The sequence below is a fragment of the Sardina pilchardus genome, chromosome 8 (assembly GCF_963854185.1).
Source record: "Sardina pilchardus chromosome 8, fSarPil1.1, whole genome shotgun sequence".
NCBI lineage: Eukaryota > Metazoa > Chordata > Actinopteri > Clupeiformes > Clupeidae > Sardina > Sardina pilchardus.
In genome coordinates, this window is record NC_085001.1 from 5,544,361 (window position 1) to 5,560,074 (window position 15,714).

At 39.7% G+C, this 15,714-nt stretch overlaps 1 protein-coding gene across 1 annotated transcript; it reads left to right on the top strand.

Annotated features, from left to right (window-relative positions):
- The first annotated feature begins 4,319 nt into the window (after window positions 1–4,319).
- On the top strand, window positions 4,320–10,163 carry c8h9orf85 (chromosome 8 C9orf85 homolog). The gene is made up of 4 exons (XM_062543936.1): window positions 4,320–4,516; window positions 5,099–5,205; window positions 5,488–5,601; window positions 9,695–10,163. The coding sequence occupies exons 1-4, from the start codon at window positions 4,415–4,417 to the stop codon at window positions 9,834–9,836; spliced, it is 465 nt and encodes a 154-aa protein (XP_062399920.1). The 5' UTR covers window positions 4,320–4,414; the 3' UTR covers window positions 9,837–10,163.
- Window positions 10,164–15,714: the final 5,551 nt, after the last annotated feature.

A 15,714-nucleotide genomic window follows, 5' to 3' on the forward strand; every position in this document is an offset into this window, starting at 1 on the left:
ACAAGTCGTTAAAAAGTTATGAGACTTTCTGCTGTGGTTGCCATCTACAAGCCTCGAGGGGCCGGATTCACGAAGACAAAAATACTTCCTAAGTGGTGCTTTCTTCTTATCTTTTGTCTTAAGAGCAAATTTAAGAAGATTTGATATTCATGAATAACGTTTTCTAAAGTATTCTTGAAAACAAAGATCTTAAATGTAGGCTTAATTTTCCTCGCAACTTTAAGACAACCCCGCACCTGTCTTAAAAACGTTACAGTGTAAAGTCGGGCCTCTTATAGTCATAAATAAACACATTTACCAGTTTTAGACAGCTCGTTTGAAATATCAGCCTTTATTATGTGTACTCACGATATATGAGCCAAACATTTATTGCTAATTTTAGCTTGCTGCTATTGTTTTCGGTAGCTCAGTCCTCTGAAAACTCGCATAGACCGAAGGGTTCCTGCCAGCATTCGGCGCACGTCGACGTCAGAGTAGAACACGTTTCATTTCTTAAATATCTAAAGTCCATGGAAATGGCAGTATTATCTAGTAAAAACGGCAAATTCCAAGAAAGAAAAGCGTTTCAAAGTTAAGATAACCAGGAGTGCCTGAAGGCATGACTTTTCCTCTTAGCAACGGTTGCCACTTGTAAACAAAACTGTATGATCGCGTTTAGTGTACGAATGGTGCAGGGCATTCTTATCTAGCTAAGTTCTTAAGTGGGAAAACAAAGAAGAGGTAGTCTACGGGGGCAGTTCTTCACACAGCAGTGATTTCCAATCATTGTCAAGTTGTGCGGAATTAGAACCTACCGGGTTAATAACACACGACTTTAAACAATTAGGCTACGCTTTGCCGCCCGGTATCAGGACCATCCTTCCAACCAGGGGAGGAGCTCCGTTTAGAGGAGCTCAGCTCACGGCTGTGACGACACTTTCTCATTCCTAATAGTCAGGCAGCCATGGGGTCAGACCTGGTTTTGTCGGTTAATGTTTTTCTTTTTTTTGCAGAATCTAGTAGAGCCTAGTCTACTAGACTAGAGCCTACAGTAGTCTTCTAGGGCCTAGTCTACTAGATTCTGCAAAAAAAAAAAAAAAACTTTAACAGACAAAACCAGGTTGACCTAAATTATGGCATTTGGCTGCCGGACTATTAGGTGTTTTCTGCTTATTTTTGTCATCAAGCTACATAATAGCATTCATTCTCTATTATGCTGTAGTGCAGCTCAATGACAAAAATGACAAAGTTTTCAGTGTTGCAAAAATCACACAAAAGGATCAAGATATCCTTCCGATTTTTGAAGATACTCGGGAAACCATGGGAAACCTCATTTTTGTCATGTCATTTTGACATTTTGACATTATACGGGCGGGTTCTCACTAATACAGTTCATATTACTGCAGGAGCCTTGCTACAAAGAGGTCTTAAGGTCATGTGACATGGTGACATCTTGGTGACCTGCTGCCACGCTGGAGAAAGTCGGACTACGTTTAACCCTTTGATGCATGAGCTATTGAAACCCCCTCTAATGCATAACATGGGTCACAAGTGACCCGCATTCATTTTCTATGGAGTTTTGTTGAAGGGCTAGGGTTTCTTAGCAATTTCTTTAAAAAAAACTTATTTTCATGACCCAGCACTCCATGAATTCCTCAATTAACTTGTTTTTGTTCATTACAAGACTAAGTTGTATTTTTTTCTCTTAAACTTTTTAAAGAAAAACACTTTTCTGTCAATACCCCTCTAATTCATAACATGGGTCACAAGTGACCCGCATTCATTTTCAATGGAGTTTTGTTGAAGGGTTAGGGTTTCTCAGCTATTTTCAAGAAAATAATTCAATTTATAATTTAATATTCCAGGTTTCCATCACTTATTTAGTTTCTTCCAAACACCAATCATTATTTTCATTAATTGATGGTCACTCCTTGAATTCTAACACTTTTTATGTGCCTAAATTACATTTGAACACATGGGTCACAAATGACCCGCATTCATTTCCTATGCAAAATGAACCTATAATCAAAATTTATTTGCAGTACTCTTTGAAATCAGTGTCATTTGTCATTTCATATTAAAATTTACCATTACATATTAATATTTTAACAAACACCAATAATTATATTCATTCCTCTATGCCTACTCCATGAATGTGACTAAGTTTTGTGAAACAATACAATGATTGAACACATGGGTCAGAAATGACCTGTGTCTGGAAAGTGTGATTGTGAGTAAGATAATGAATATTATGTGAACCATTTTATGTAACTATAATATTTGCAAGACCATGGCGATATGGGGAGTGCTGAGACAACCCAGCCACAAGAGGACTTAAGACAAGAAAATCCAAGAGAAAGCGATGCAGCCTTTGTCCAACTGCCAGTGATAGAAAAGTCACCCTCTCCTGCTCCAAATGCACACGGCCTGTGTGCCAGGACCATAAAGTGACAGTGGTCATTTGTGAAACATCCCTACTGGTACGCTGGTAGCTGGTTTGAGCTGATCTTTGCTAGTTTTCTTCCAGCTATTGCTGCTAGCTGGTGTAGCTGGTTAGGCCACCAGGTTGACATGCTGGCGTGACCATCTGAGGAAGCTGGTCATGGCCTGTCGTGTGGGATACCGCTGGTGTTAGATGGTCATGCTGGTGACCAGCCTGCCAAGCTTGACATTGTTGGTGTGAGATGGTCATGCTGGCTTGCTAGAATGACCAACATAAGCTGGCATGGCCAGTAAAAACCAACAATGTAGACCAGCAACACCAGTTAAAATGAGCTTGAGGTGGTACGACAAGCAAAACCATCAGTTTTAGTCGCATTTACTACTTCTCCATAGTTTGAAAGTTAACCAGTTCTCCAAGTCCTCTCGCTATAGATCTATTTTCACATCCCTCAGACCGTCACCACGGTATACCTATGAATGATGCCATCCACAGGTAGACCATGGTGACGGTCTGAGAGAAGTCTCATAGATCCATAGTTATGGACATAAATTGCGTTACTGATGCACTGCAGTTCTGTATTGGTATTCAAAGTGTCAGTGACATAATGTACAGTGTTTTACAAAAGCAAATTAAAAATGTTTAGATATAATAACAGCTATTTCTTTTTTTTCAGATTATTTTTTTGGCCTTTTTATGCTTTTAAATGGACAGGACAGTAGAGTATGACAGGAAGTGAGTGGGAGAGAGAATTGGGGTGGGATCTGGAAAGGACCACGGGACAGGAATCGAACCCGGGTTGCCGGCGTGTGGTGCAGGTGCCCCAACCGCGTCACGGCTGGGGCCTATAACAACTATTTCTAATCAGATTAGTATTAAAAATATTAGAATTTGTTGTTTGTATTAAAATTGTTCTCATAATATTCATTATCTTACATAATCACACTTTGCACACAGAGCTCATTTCTGACCCATGTGTTCAATCATTGTATTGTTTCACTAAACTTACTAACATTCATAGAGTAGTCATAGAGGAGTGAACGATTATTGCTGTTTATTAAAATCTGAGTTTGTAATGGTAAATTTGAATATTAAATGACTAATTACACTGAGTTCAAAGAGTACTGCAAAGAAATTCTGATTATAGGCTAATTTTACATAGGAAATGAATGCGGGTCATTTGTGACCCATGTGTTCAAATGTAATTTAGACAAATAAAAAGAGTTGGAATTCAAGGAGTATCCATCAATTAATGAAAATAATAATTGATGTTTGGAAGAAACTAAGTAAGTGATGGACACCTGGAATATTAGATGACAAATTAAATTATTTTCTTAAATATAGCTAAGAAACCCTAACTCTTCAACAAAACTCCATAGAAAATGAATGCGGGTCACTTGTGACCCATGTTATGCATTAGAGGGGTAGTGACAGAAAAAGTGTTTTTATTTAAAAAGTTTAAGAGAAAAAAATTATATTTAGTATTGTAATGAACAAAAACAAGTTAATTGAGGATATCATGGAGTGCTGGGTCATGAAAATAAGTTATAGCTGAGTTACAGAAAAAATAAACTCGTCCGGGTCACTTGTGACCCATGTTATGCATTTAAGGGTTAACATGCATCACCGTGGATCCGTGCATCACTGTATGAAGTCGAACGAGCATGGTGTGGTTTCTCTTGGAAATTTCAATGGGCGTGTGAAAAGGAATATTAAGGCCTATTTGATATATAAAAAACACCTAAATGAATGGGGTCAAGAGAATGCTAAATCTAGAGCTCCTTTTCAGAACGTTCGCCACCCCGTTTGGTTGTAGGCCTACTCCTTTTCTTCCTGCAGTGTTAGCACTACGCAATTCTGGCATGCTTGAACATGCTTCTACAATTGGTTGGTCCCTTTTCCGGTTGTCGCACATGAGTGCGTTTTACGTAGGAGCCATGTGTTTACACGTTTTCGGGAGTGTTATCTGACATCTTTTATATTTCCGAAATAAAAATGAGTTCTCAGAAAGGCAATGTATCTCGAACACGTGCTCAGAAGCACAAGAACACGACTGTCTTTAAAAACGATAAATACGGTGCCACCCTGCAACAGAAGGTACGTACATCTGAAGCAACACAACTTTTGTTAGCAATATGAAACCATTAGTGCTAACCTTAGAATAAATCTGCGTTTTTTCCGTCGAGGACAGCCAGTCGGAATGACATAGACTATTGTTCAGTCTATCACTGACTAAGTCATGGCTTGCACGAATTATATCCGAAATAAGAATTTACTAGCCTTGCTAGCCGCTTGCCAAACATGATAACAGACAGTAGCCAACTCGACCCTGTAAAGGTATGTGTGGCGTTTAGGTGTTCAAGGAATACTAGAATTAGGTGTTTTGTACAAACCTCAGATGTGTTGCTATAAAAAACCAATGCGCTAAGGGAGGGTAAGACCTATTTCAGAAATGCTGTAATGTTAAAGCTAGGTCTACTGATGATATGAAGAAAACTTAGGGATTCACAAAGTCACCTGAAAAGCTTTTGATATTCAGGGAACTGTTTCAGCCCATTTGTGCATAATGTTCGTTATTATTATCTTAATGAGGTAGATTCTTTATTCACTTTGATTCTTTGATTTCACTTGGATATTGTGATGTCTTCTAAACCATAACACGGTCACTTGTCTGTGCAGAAAGCAAATGAGAAGGTCCATAATGGATTATGTCAGCACTGCAAAGGGGTCTTGGAATGGAAAGTGAAGTACAATAAATACAAACCTCTAACACAACAGCGCAAGTGGTGAGTGCCTACCATAATGTGGTGATGTTTTCATCCATTCAATCGCGCGCGCGCGCGCGCGCGCGCGCGCGCGCGCGCGCGCACACACACACACACACACACACACACACACACACACACACACACACACACACACACACACACACACACACACACACACACACACACACACACACACACACACACACACACACACACACACACACACACACACACACACACACACACACACACACACACTTACACCCCTCATGTCCTGTGTGCTTACTTCTCTACTGCTAGTGTGAAGTGCTCGCAGAAGGCTGTAAAGGATGCTTACCACATCATGTGTAAGCCCTGTGCTCTGAAGTTGGAACTGTGTGCCAAGTGTGGAAAGAAGGAAGAGATCGTAATTCCGTAAGTGTCTTTATTCTGTCTCTGACCCTCTCTCTCTCTGCCCCTCTCTCTCTCTTGCTGTAAATGTCTTGTCAAACACTTTATTATTTGGATCGCTGGATAGTAATAGCGAGCCAGTACAAGGCCAAGGCCAGCTTTGAGGACATGCAGGTCAGAAGTTGGTGACCTCATTCGTTTTTGTGCTTACTCTAATCTATAATGTATAGTCCAGCTTGTTTACCTGCCCTCTTGGAGGGTTGGATGTCAGAGCAAGCTCTTATATAGCCATGACAATGATGAGCAGCAACATTAGAAAATGAAGGGGCCAGCAATATAGTAGGCTATATGGCTTAAAGCTCTAGTTACCAATAGAGATTGAGAACGCATTTTGGGAATAGGTGGCCCAAAATTAAGTTGTTTTACTGACGTGCGGGAACAACGAAGTGCAGTTGTCGAAATGCCGTTTACCTGCTGTGTTATAAAATTCAATAGAGTAACATGAAGCTTATCTTTTATAGTTTTCCAGCGTGGAAAAATAATAGTATACGTCATGTTTCAGAGGTGACAAAAAGGCGAGGAATGGCTTGGATAGCAGCACTAAGGAAGCGCGAGATTATGTTCTGTTTTCACACATTTTTTTCACGCTTATTTTCATTATTATCATGCCAGATCATAGACCCAGAGCACATAGGTTTACATGGGCTGGCATCAGGCGAGCCAAACCTACCCATAATTCTTTGTGTTTTTATAACTTTGGTCACATGTCTTAGCGATCTCTATACTAGTGACCGGTAGCTTTAAAGTACAGTGCATGTGTATCATCAAAGATACTTAAAGATAAAGTATGTCAGGCTTGCCAATTGAGCGAAATTCTACTTAATTCTAGTCTTCTAATAGGTGTGTTCATAATACTGACTTATAAGGACTATTTAGTGGTTCTTAAAGCAACACTAAAGAGTTTTTTTGTACCTTAAAATGATTCAAAATCATTTCAGTGATTAATCAACTCATCACTTCGTGGCCTCTATCGGCTATAGATAACCACACTATGAAAGTTTACCAGGAAATGGCCATGTTATGATTAGTCTCTGTTTATCAACCGTCTCTGATATCATGTTAATTGTACATGTTATGTAAATCTAATGTTAGGAGCCTACCAAGGAAATACCTCAACACTAACTTATGCCATGCAAACACAAATGTTAGCATGCTGCCCATGTTGCCACTTAAACCAAACACAACTTAATGATGATAAACATCTTACCTTGATATTGTCCATTGAGACATCCGGGTATACTGTACCATAGTTAGGTCCACTGTTATTTCAGGCATAAATGTGTGCTAGATGCAATGAATAACAGCTAATAACATACAAAGTTTCAATGTTGTACCATAGATAAATACGTAGGTGTTATGCATGCGATTTTAACAATGTAATGAGCTGTTTATATTAATGAATGTACAACATTTGGACATTGTAAACTAAATACATTGAGCTATTTCCACAAAGATTTCCATGCTCCTATTTGCTACCTCACATACCATTTCAGTCCTATGAAATTGACCAAAAAATGCAATCGCCCCCTACCTCATTAATAACTTCATGTCCATTTGCTTTGTAGACTTAAAATAAGATATTATCAGCATTAATATAGGATTATATTTGTAAGCAAAATATGGATTGATACCATGTGTGTACAAAATACAACATGTTTATAATATCGTCAATGTTTCATACTGATAGGATGTATATTGGCTATACATACAAGATACAACATACAATTTATAATGTTAATGTTGGGTTTATTGAGGTCATTGTTATGGTTATGGTTATGATTACAGAATTTGGCAGACGCGTTTGTCTAAAGCAATTTACAGAATAAGAACCTTACAATACTTAAAATGAATAGTAAACATAAGATGGTAAGCCACCATTAAGCTAAATAGTGATAATAACAATAACATTAGTACAATATCAAAGATCAAACTTGACAATGAGCAAATAACAAACATGCATACAATAACTTTGACAATGAATTAAGTGTAAGAAGTAAGAACAGATAAGTGTTAGACCCTTGTTGAAAGATCCAAAGCTGTCGCAGGAACGTAGAACACTAGGCAACTCATTCCACCAATGAGGAACCTTAGGAACCTTAGGAACCAGGAAAAAAAAGTCTTGAATTTGACCTCCTAGCGTCGCTTTGGACAAAAGTGTCTGCTGGTACCCAAAAATTGCATAGACTTAGACAAATAGACTTTTAGCAAAATGTGTGCTTGTGACTTTACTGATTTCTGTCTGGTTTGACACGGAGGGACCTACAGTATGAACAACATGTTTTTTAAATATACATATCATCAGTCCGGTTTGCTCAGAATGTTTTTTTCTTTCTGGACGGGAATTTAAAGCTTGAACATTTAAGCCTGGACATAAAACTTACAATAAGCTTAAACCTTTGGGTAAAAACTATACCCTTATATGTGAAGATAGTTTTGAAGATGGGGAAATGCTGATGTTGTTTGCATGGTACTGGAAAGCCTCTGCAATTGATGGCTGAATTGATTGGCAGCTCCCTACTCGAAGGACATCAGATAATAAGTGAGCACAGTGCGCCACCTGGTGGTGAAACAACCATCACAATAGTCAGAGTCTGAGTAAAGCTTTGTTAGTTAGTAATTTTGTCTGTCAAGGAAAAAACAGTCAAATGTTCCATTTTAATTTAGCATAGCATTTATATCTGAGACTAATTGCTGTAGACAAAGGCATCTGCCAAGTAGCCATAGCCATAGCCATAACCATAACAAATTAGATAGTGAAATTAGTAAATGTAGGGTCATTGTTTACGATGGAAAGCTCCACTTATTTGAACATTCTTACCTTAGCTTACACTTGTAGATATGCAGCTAATATAGGATTTAAACACCCTGGCCTTTGCAATTGAAGCATTTAATGTGTAATATATGGTGAAATATTGCAAATACTGTACATCCTACAGAATACCTTGGTTTTCTTCAGTTGCTTCCTGTAACGTGTAATAGTCATACTGGTTGACTGTCTGTACCAATGCCGTAATTCATAATGTACTCCTCAATATTCAGTTGTGCTCAAAATGTGTGTGAGTGCATGTGCATGAGCATGCATTTGTACGTGTGTGTTTACATCTGTGTGTGTAACTGATATGGCCCCCCATGAATGCAATTCAACAAAACTTGACTTACGTTCAGAGGGTATCATATTGATCCTACACTTTCATTTTTGTGTAATGAATATGTCAGTGATTGCAAAAGCTTGTTTTTTGCTTTTCCATTTTTAACTAGCGCTATACCTCAAATGAATGGATATGGGGTGGGGTTGACATGGCCCCTTGAGACCAACATATGACCAAAAATTGGTCATCCTAGAACTTACAGTTCTCGAGATATTCATAGAAAACTGGCCTACCCTCCTTTTGGGAGGCGCGGTGTGGCAGGTGGGCGATGGATCAACATGAAAAACAGTGGCTCCGTGTTGTCCTTGTGGGGCTACATGCTCGCCTAATTTATGCAGCTCAGTCTTTCAGTGTCCTGGGAATCGTTGACACAAATTAACTGAAGAAAAAAACAAAATCCAGAAGAAGAAATACTCTGGCTATATATATAGCCTATATGACTTCGCTAGGAAGAAGAGGAGGTTTTTTTCTCCAGTAATACTACCTTTTCAATTCTACCTTTACAATATTCCCTTTACATACAGTACAAAATAAATGACCGTTTAAGTGACAACCAGAGGAAGTTATCAAGATAAACAGTGGTGAGAAGGCAGTGCAGAATAAGTGTGGGTGTGGATTCACTAGAAGTCTTAGGAGAGTTGGATCTTTGAGAGATGATCCTGGTCTGGTAGATTGATAACTCATTCCACCTGTTAGGGAAGATGAATGAGAAAAACCTGAATAACCATGCAAATGTCTGCATATTTGGATTGTCATTTTAATAAGCATGTGAGAAAATTGTGTACTTTTAGAATTAATGGAATACTCAGTGGGGTCTAACACATACTTCCACATGTACCTGTACTGTAAAGACATAACTCAGTCAGAAGCTCAATGTGAAATTACATTTTGGTTTGTTAACTCCACAGGTTAGCAACACCACAAGAGGAGACTGATGTCACTGACCAAGCAAGTGAAGGAGGCCATAAGAAGACTAAAGGAGACAAGGATGCTGAAGACTTTGATGACCTTGACAGTGATTGCGAGCTCTCAGAGGACGGTGTAGACTAGAGGAAAAAGGTGCAGAGCGAGAACAAATCACAAGCCCACAGTGTTTACGCAGGACTCGTACATAGAGGTCAGGCCCTGTGCCTGGGATTCTTCCACTGAAAAGCCGCAAGGGTTTATGACTTCAGAGAAAGTAAGGTGTACATAACATGACAACTGATCATGCTCATTCTCTACAAGTTGCTGATGAAATTTTCTGTGTTCTGTAAAATTCACCAATTTGTTGTGTAATTTGCATTTGAGTATTTGCCTCCACACTACCTTTGTTAGTTGAGTGGATGGCCAAATGATTAAAACTGCTCTCATGACATTAAAACTTTTTCTTCAACACTTCCAAATCCCCACAAAAATATATAGAAATGCAGTTGATCAGAGGTTTCATGGAAATCAGGGCTTGTGAGGTGAAATCTACTCAACTGAATTAAAGGTAGATGCTATTTGGGGAGCAAATGCCCTGTTATACTCATGGAGGTATTATAAGAACTGGAGAAAGTGAACAAGTCCCGCCCCCATTCATTTCAATGGGAATGCTAGGCTAGTGAAAAGTGCCAAAATTGAACGATTTTTTCAGGCTTCAACATGGCGTTTCAAGGTGCTTGTTTCCGGTGCCATTTTACTTAGCCAATTAAGTGCCAGGTTACTGATTGACGTAAGGTACAGAAGGAGAGCTCGTGCATGAGCTGAGAGTGGAACAGTCACCAATCAGCATGAGGAGAAATCGGGAGAAATGGCACCGGACATGATGTATTTCTGGAAAATGGCGACGAGGAAGTGCCTTGCTAATCGGCGAAGCTAATCAGTCAAATCCTGACCCCCTGGTTATACTAGCATGGGTGAACCTAGGTGAACAACATGCTGCAAATCTGTCTGGAAAGGATCCCACTGATGCCCATTTCCAATAATCCCATTTTACGACTCAGGCTACTGGACTAACTAGAAGTGAAATTAAACTCAAACTGGTGCATTAATCATTTCAGAAGTGCAGCTAACACAGCTTTGTTGTAAATAAAGGCTTTTTTTAAAGCTGTTTGCACACATCTTAAACTCTACACACTAGGGCTGGGCGATAATTCGGTCTCGAATCGGGATTGCGATACATTTTTTAGCAATTTCGATAATATAATAATTCAATAATTCGATAATATGACACATTATTCGATATTACATTTAAAAAAAAGTAGGCCTTGGCGCAACAACACCAGTATGAGAGTTTGCCGGCTGCTGTATGCCGGAAGGACGCGCCCACGAGCAAGCAGCATGGCTATAGTTGCAACCAGAGTGAGACTCAAGGCCATAGCATGGTCCCGCATCTGCGTCACGCGCACGCGGCACAAAGATGGTATCTCTGGAACCCATCAGCTGTGTCATCTAGGTTGTGTAGTTGAACATACAATCGGCGTCAGCGTCGCTTCGGTGTGTTCAGTGGCACTTTTTTGACCGACCAGGGGAGACGAGAGCCCGATTGATAGTCCGACTGCTTTTCTGCCGACGGTCGGCCGGTCGGGTTGGTGTGTTCAGGCCTTTAGGCTGGGATAGCTGTACCGCTACTTCCCGAAGTGGCACATGAGTGGTTAACCCTCCTGACTGATTATGCAGGCAAACCAACTACGTCGCCTGGCAGTTGGTTAAGAACATCCAACTGTTATCTCTTTTGACATGGCCCTCAACAAGAAGGCTGTTCAACTGTTGGATTCCAGACCTGATCTGAAAAAACTCTGTTATTCCAAAGCTTGGGGAATTGCACACCACAATGGCTGCTCTGAGAGCTCTTGGGATTTCTAGTAAAAATTCAGGTATAGATGATGCCTGGATAGAATCTGACCTTGCTCTCCACCTTCAAGCTGCAGAAGGACTTAGCAAGCTTTTCTTTGCATTTGACAGAATCAGATACTGTACAACTCCCCCAAGCTCATCATATCCTCTGCTGCAGGACACTCAAATAGCAACATCCAAATGCACTTTGAAACAAACAACCATAAAGAAGCAGATGCCTTGATTCATCATGCAGTTTTGGCATCACATCGCAACCCCCCTGATACCATGCTGATGTTCTTCTCTCCTGACTCTGATGTTCTATTATTGGTCAAAGCAAACTACTAGAAGACTTGGTTGAAAGATACTTGTATTTCGATTACATCTGGGATTCTGCAAGTGGGACCAATTTGGACAGCTCTAGGTGTAGATCATGCAAAGTCTTTACCAGCATTTCATGCATTCACAGCAGCAGCGAAACACCAGGTGCTTTTCTGGAATAGAAAAGACCACATGGTTCAACATCTACTTGAAAGCAGATGATTGTGTCCTCAGTGCTCTACAGATGCTCCCACAAAAAAGTGAAAAGGATCAGCTATCTACTTTGGCGAAGTTTGTATGTGCTGCATACTTACCAAAGAAGGTTTTTATTGAAGGTTCACGCTTGTTTCGCTATATGAAACAGCCATTTCCCTCATTGCGCACCCTTCTCACCTTTATGCCTGATTATCATACTGTATTTCCCAATAGAGCTGTTGCTTTATAAAGTAGTTTTCTGCTTGATCTCCAAGCAACAGATATAGATATATAGATATATAAGGTATAATTACACTGCTAAGATACCATATCCTCAGAAAACAAATCAACAAAGAAAACCTTCGTATGTATAGGGACTACCTACTTCTCTAACGTTTCCAAATGGGGATGAGTCATTTTGCACATATTGCAATATTGCATGTCTCCTCTTTTTACCCCTGCTGACTACATTGCACATGTCCTGTGATGCATTCAGCACCATAGTCATGCGGACTGGCTTGCAGCACCATAGTCATGCGGATTGGCGGAAGTAACATACTGTACAGAGTGATGCAGGAACCCTTCTAAGGCCACACCCTAGTCATCACAGAAGACCTCAACGTTTCCATAACCATAAGGACTTGTCTTTGTCTGATCATTTATGTATAGGGGCAGCCGTGGTGTACTGGTTAGGGCTTCGGGCTTGTAACCGGTGGGTTGCCGGTTCGATCCCTGAGCAGTCCACCACGGCTGAAGTGCCCTTGAGCAAGGCACCTAACCCCTCACTGCTCCCCGTCACCCGACCGTCACTGGCAAACAGAAATCACCATGGAAGCATAGTCCCACAGTGTAACACCAAATATCTCAAAAATATAGTATTTACAAAGATAATAGGCTACTCCGCATACAATTCAGAATCATCAGGGAAAAAAACATAAATAATGATCATGTCCTATTATCCACTGTTGAGAAACTACCAACCCCCCTTCACAAATGGCACTTGAGCTTCAATTCAACTGCCAAATGCAATGGATTTGCATAATATCTTATTAGTAAAATAGATACAATCTATTCGTTTTTAATTAATTAACTACCTTTTTTTTTTAAATTATTATTGGGTTTTCCCTGCTCGGGGAATCACTTCATAATACATTCATTTAAAGAGGGGGAAAAAACAACAACACTTGAAATAACACAAAATGTTTTGATGGTTGAAGTAGTGGAGTTGGATAAACTACAATTAACTACAATTAACTACCTTTTTAATATCTAATTGCAGTCTAGATCACTTCTAGTCTGGTTTCAGTACTGGCATGTATATTACTACTATCAAGGTCTTAAACGATATACATTTAAACATTGATACTGGGATAGCATCAGTACTGATACTATACTGGGAAAGCAATACTGTTAACATTTTATCACACAGGGGTTGGGCGCTCTGGTATATGTTGGTCATATTGGAACAGGAAGGGGCCATCCATCCTTGAGCGGCTTTGTCCCTTAGTTCCAGTGAAAGGAACTCTGAATGATTCAGCATCAACCAATACAAAAGATTTTGGACTATTCCATGCTCCCAACTTTTTGGGAACCGTTTGGGAATGGCCCGTTCCTCTTTCAACATGACTGCACCAGTGCACAAAGTATGTCCACAAAGACATGGATAGAGTTGGATGGAGTTTGCATAGTCTGCACAGTCTCAGGGACAGTCTCCTCGTCCAACATCAGTGTGCGACCTCACAAATGCGCCTCTGAAAGAATGGTCAAAAGAATTCCATAAAACACTCCTAAACCTTGTTGAAAGTCTTCCAGAAGAGTTGAAGCTTATAGCTGCAAAGGGTGGACCAACATCATTAAACCCTACAGAGTAAGAATGGGGTGTCACTTAAGTTCATATGTGAGTCGAGGCAGGTGACCAGATACTTTTGGCAATAATGTGTACTTAGAAAAAAATAAAAAGCCAAGAAGATACCAAAGCAACCTTCATAGGAACTACCTACTTCTCAAAAGTTTCCAAATGTGTGTGCGTCATTTTGCTCATATTGCATTTTTTCTAAGTTGTGTTCACCTTTTAACCCTGCTGACTACAGTGCATGTGTGCTTCTTGATCTGTGATGCATTCAGCAAGAGGATTGTCACAAGAAGTAACGTGCAGAGTGATGTGCAGTATACCTCTTAAATCGACCAAACTTTCCATGTGTGCATGTGAGGACCAGATCTCAAGGTTTCTTAAGGTTTCCTTCTTAACAACTGATGTTTGTTTGACTTCTATCATTTTTCTCTCCATTAGTCAACTGTTGCCTAAGCTCAGCTAAGCATATTATAGTGGTCTCCAGACGTAAGCAATGAGCTCATTCCACTATTTCAGGCTGAGTGCCCAGCCGGGAATACCCTTTCTTGTGATCCTGAGAGGAAGTGGGATTACCAAAGCAAAATGAATGGAGGAAACACATGTTTCTGTTGGAATCATTCACACTGTTCGAAATTTCTTGTAATTTTACAGGAAGTTCGTGGCTAATAATCGTTGTTGTAAATGTATTGTAAACAGTATACGGGTCTGTTACTGTAAAATAACCATCAAAGTACTTTACCTAATACAACATCCCTACTGTGGTTAGTTACATTACAATCATGTACATTTACTGGAACTTGGCAGATATTTTCTGTAATTTCACAGGATGTAATACTGTAAATACTACAGCAAAATGTTAAATTCACGGCAACTCAGTAGCTTGGAATTTACTGTAATTTTATGGATTTCCTGTAATTTCACAGGACAGAATATTGAAAATATTAAAATTAGAAGTTACAAAACTTGGATAAATATCCTCTTTCAGGTGCCTGCAAAACAAAACCTAATTTCCCCATGATGCATTGCCACTTACAGTAAAAACACAAATAGTACACAGACTTAGGCCATGTCCACACAACAGCACTTTTTGGGAAAACGGTTTTATAGCGTTTTGGCCTTGCTTCCACACACACACACACACACACACACACACACACACACTGTGTTTTAGGTGGCCAAAAACGATATTTTTTTGGTGCCCAAAAATTGGTGTGTTTTTTTTCGGTTGTTGTCTTTGCATTCACTTTACGTTATGAACTTGCACTTTTCCAGGAGCATTCATGCTTATGCTTATACGTGCTATGTTGAGTAATTTGTAGTATTTTTTTATTTTATTTTTGAGTGTTGAACCACCCTCTCTGCCAGGACATCATTTTCTGTGCTTTGTCAGAGTGAGGACATCTTGGTTGATTTCTCCTGCCCTAGTTGTGGGAAATGAAAGTGAGTCACTTAGAAAAAAAATGGTTTAGCCTACTGTATTTCACATGAAGAGGGGTGGGATCCCCTCCACCCCATACAGCTTGTTACTGATAAGAGTTTTCTCTTCCACTATGGCCTTAGGTCTTGCTTTAGTCTGTCAATTACAGTTATTTGTCACTTTACAAAGAATGTCTGAAAGTAAATTGATCGTTTAAGTGTGTATTATTTTCTAGTTAAACTATAAAGGCCTCTTAGGGGTGAGGAGGTTGTGCAAATCAAAAAACTAACAATGCCACAACCGCCCTTGTATTCCTTTCCTTGATACATCCAAGTGTTCTTGTG